General features: G+C 33.6%; 1 protein-coding gene across 1 annotated transcript; it reads right to left on the bottom strand.

Annotated features, from left to right (window-relative positions):
- Positions 1 to 1,338: 1,338 nt before the first annotated feature.
- LOC111692840 (acylamino-acid-releasing enzyme-like) lies at positions 1,339 to 1,906 on the bottom strand (the record flags this gene model as incomplete). The annotated part of the gene is made up of 2 exons (XM_023456964.1): positions 1,339 to 1,548; positions 1,606 to 1,906. Coding segments are annotated over 2 exons (511 nt in total), but the record flags the coding sequence as incomplete, so codon positions are not given.
- Between the last annotated feature and the right edge of the window lie 783 nt (positions 1,907 to 2,689).

The raw sequence follows: 2,689 nt of genomic DNA, 5'->3' as shown, positions 1-2,689 counted from the left end.
GTTTTCGTCATTTTTCGACTTGTTTTACAAGCTCAGTAATTTTGAATACTTATTTCAGTTACACCTTGTATATTATTGCATTTTTGGAAAGAGCATCTATTTTTAAGTCGATAACATATAGCATACTCCATACATAGGATTGACCGAAATTGGCAGATGCAAAATGTCAGCAAAATTTACTTTTCCCGGAAACATAGGTTTATTTTTTTGTGCAAATTGGACATTTTGTAGAGGAAGACAAAATTGATCGAATTTGTCATCAAAATTTTCCAGTTTTTATACAAAATAGTCAGGCATCGTTCGTATTATCGAATCGTTCGGATTATTGAACATACTATAAAGATTTGTATAAACAGGGTGATTCAGAACTTATCCAAAAAAAATTTGGATATACAAATTCAGTTTTGTAACGAAAAAATCAAAAAGGGCAGTTCGAAAATGATTTAAAAATACACTTCTGCACGGCACTGGAAACTGGTCCACTGTAAAACCTGACCTAGCACAATGCGACCGGCATGGCGGTGTGATAAAAACGGACAAAAACTTTTGCAAGGAAAGAAATATGTAAATAGAATTTTATCGCACCTATTTTATATCGGCAAATTCAACTGCTTTTGCCTTTATTAATTAATAAAATTAATTTGTGTTTTTAAATAATAAAATCATTTGACATACCCGATGTTACAACAACAATTGTTCAAAATTTTATCCATCAACGTGTTAACACATTTGGGTCCGTCTTACTCAGTTTCTACGAACTAACACAAATGTTGTCTTGCTTCACCATAACACAAATGCTTCACCATAAATTAAAACGATATCCATCAACTCCGAATTGCTGTACACGCAAACCATTTTTGACACTAACTACCCATTTTTGACATTAACTACTAAAAAACTATTGTAGGTGTTTACAATAGTACAGATAACAGGTAAATACTATGGCAACAACGATTGCAAAATCCGATTTCAATATTGGGAGTCGCTGAAGCCACGTGCTCTCCACGTGTATTGCGAATGACGCTAGAGACTACAGTTGTCCAGCTATGTAGTGGTTGAATGTACTATAACTTCAATAATATTTTTCTCGGAAACTATAAGGATTTTACAAAATTTTTTTTACAATATTGACTCCATTTCTCATGCCGCATCTATTCCCAAATTTTATTGGATAAGTTGTGAATCACCCTGTATATATATTATGTAAGTATATATTATTTTATTCTCGCCACATTTTTAATTTTTAACAAATCTAAAATTATTCAAGTGATTTCAGAAAAATTAACTTTTTTCTTGAAATGAGGGCCTATGGCAGATTGAAAAATGAGTTTCACTTACCTGGTATGCACTCCGTTAGCTTTAAGTCGCAAATAATATTCAGTTCCCTGATGCGAAGGTACCCTTAGGTCTTTCGTACCAATTTGCAGCAATGTCGGCGCCTTAACTTTATGTGCATGCACGATGGGGGATGCCTTTCTCATGGCAATTAGAATATCATTATCGATTTTACCCCGTTGGGTGTATTCTACGCCGACTTCTACATAGCACCTGCAATTACGAGCGATTAGAAACCTGTAATATTGGAAAAAAACAGAAGAGAGTCACCAGTCGGGTATATGAGACATTAAATTCATGGAAGCCATATCTATAATAGGATTATGAGCCACGACGGAATTGAATCTTTCTGGGTATTGTCCACTGAGATGGGTAACGAGGAAACCTCCATACGAACCCCCGAATAGGGCTAAATTATAGGGATCAAGACAGGGCAAAGTTTCGAGTGCCTTGTCTATTGCGGTTATACAGTCGGCCACGTCAGACCTTCCAATTTTTCCCAACAAAAATTCAACACTACTTTGTCCGGAACCGATCGAGCCTCTGTAGTTAATGAATAGAATTCCGAAACCTGTAAAAAATTTGTATTTTCCTATTAAAACTTTTTTAAAACGCAGTCTTATGTTTCTATTCTGATAGTGCAATAGATCAAGATAGTAAATCTAATTGGGATTGATGACAATCATAAGAAACACAACTTTCACCGTCAGTAATAAAAAATAAAAACATTAGTTCTACATAAGAAAACAAAACTCTTAACACTTCCTCGACAACTCTTCCTTACAAAAGGCAGTCGCACTGACATTTTTAATGGAAAACAATGAAAACAAAATTTCAGATCTGTTATCTCAGTTTCACTGACCTTTCAAATGGATCTTGACCTATCGTATTATTCGGTCACTAACCTAGTTTTTACTACGTTTTTAATACGTACCGAACGACAAGGAGTGAACATATCTACACCAGGAAAATTAGCAAAAATAAAAGAGAAACTTGAAAAAAATCCTATCTGCGAGATTATTGTAAAATTGTCTAAAGGAACATAATACAAGACATCTCCCATCTCGTGAGTCAAAAACTTTTATTAGCTAACTATTTAAACAAATAAGTGAGAAAAACAGTTTTTTCACTTTGCAGGGAAAACCATAAATTTTAGCGAAAAGTGACTCACAGACAGCTTGTAGGGAATAAAATTATCTACAAAATGAGACTTGTTAAATTAAAATCGGTTAATAAACAAAAAAGTTATTGCAAAAAACAAGGAAAGTGCCCATTTTTTAATTTGTTTATAACTATCGCATTTATTGTTAAAATTTTATAAAACCTATGACAAGTTGAGGGTTTTGTCATACTT

This window comes from Anoplophora glabripennis, unplaced genomic scaffold (assembly GCF_000390285.2).
Source record: "Anoplophora glabripennis isolate ALB-LARVAE unplaced genomic scaffold, Agla_2.0 scaffold4035, whole genome shotgun sequence".
Lineage (NCBI taxonomy): Eukaryota > Metazoa > Arthropoda > Insecta > Coleoptera > Cerambycidae > Anoplophora > Anoplophora glabripennis.
The sequence above is the reverse complement of the archived record's forward strand: the minus strand, read 5'-3'. Positions and strand labels throughout refer to the sequence as shown.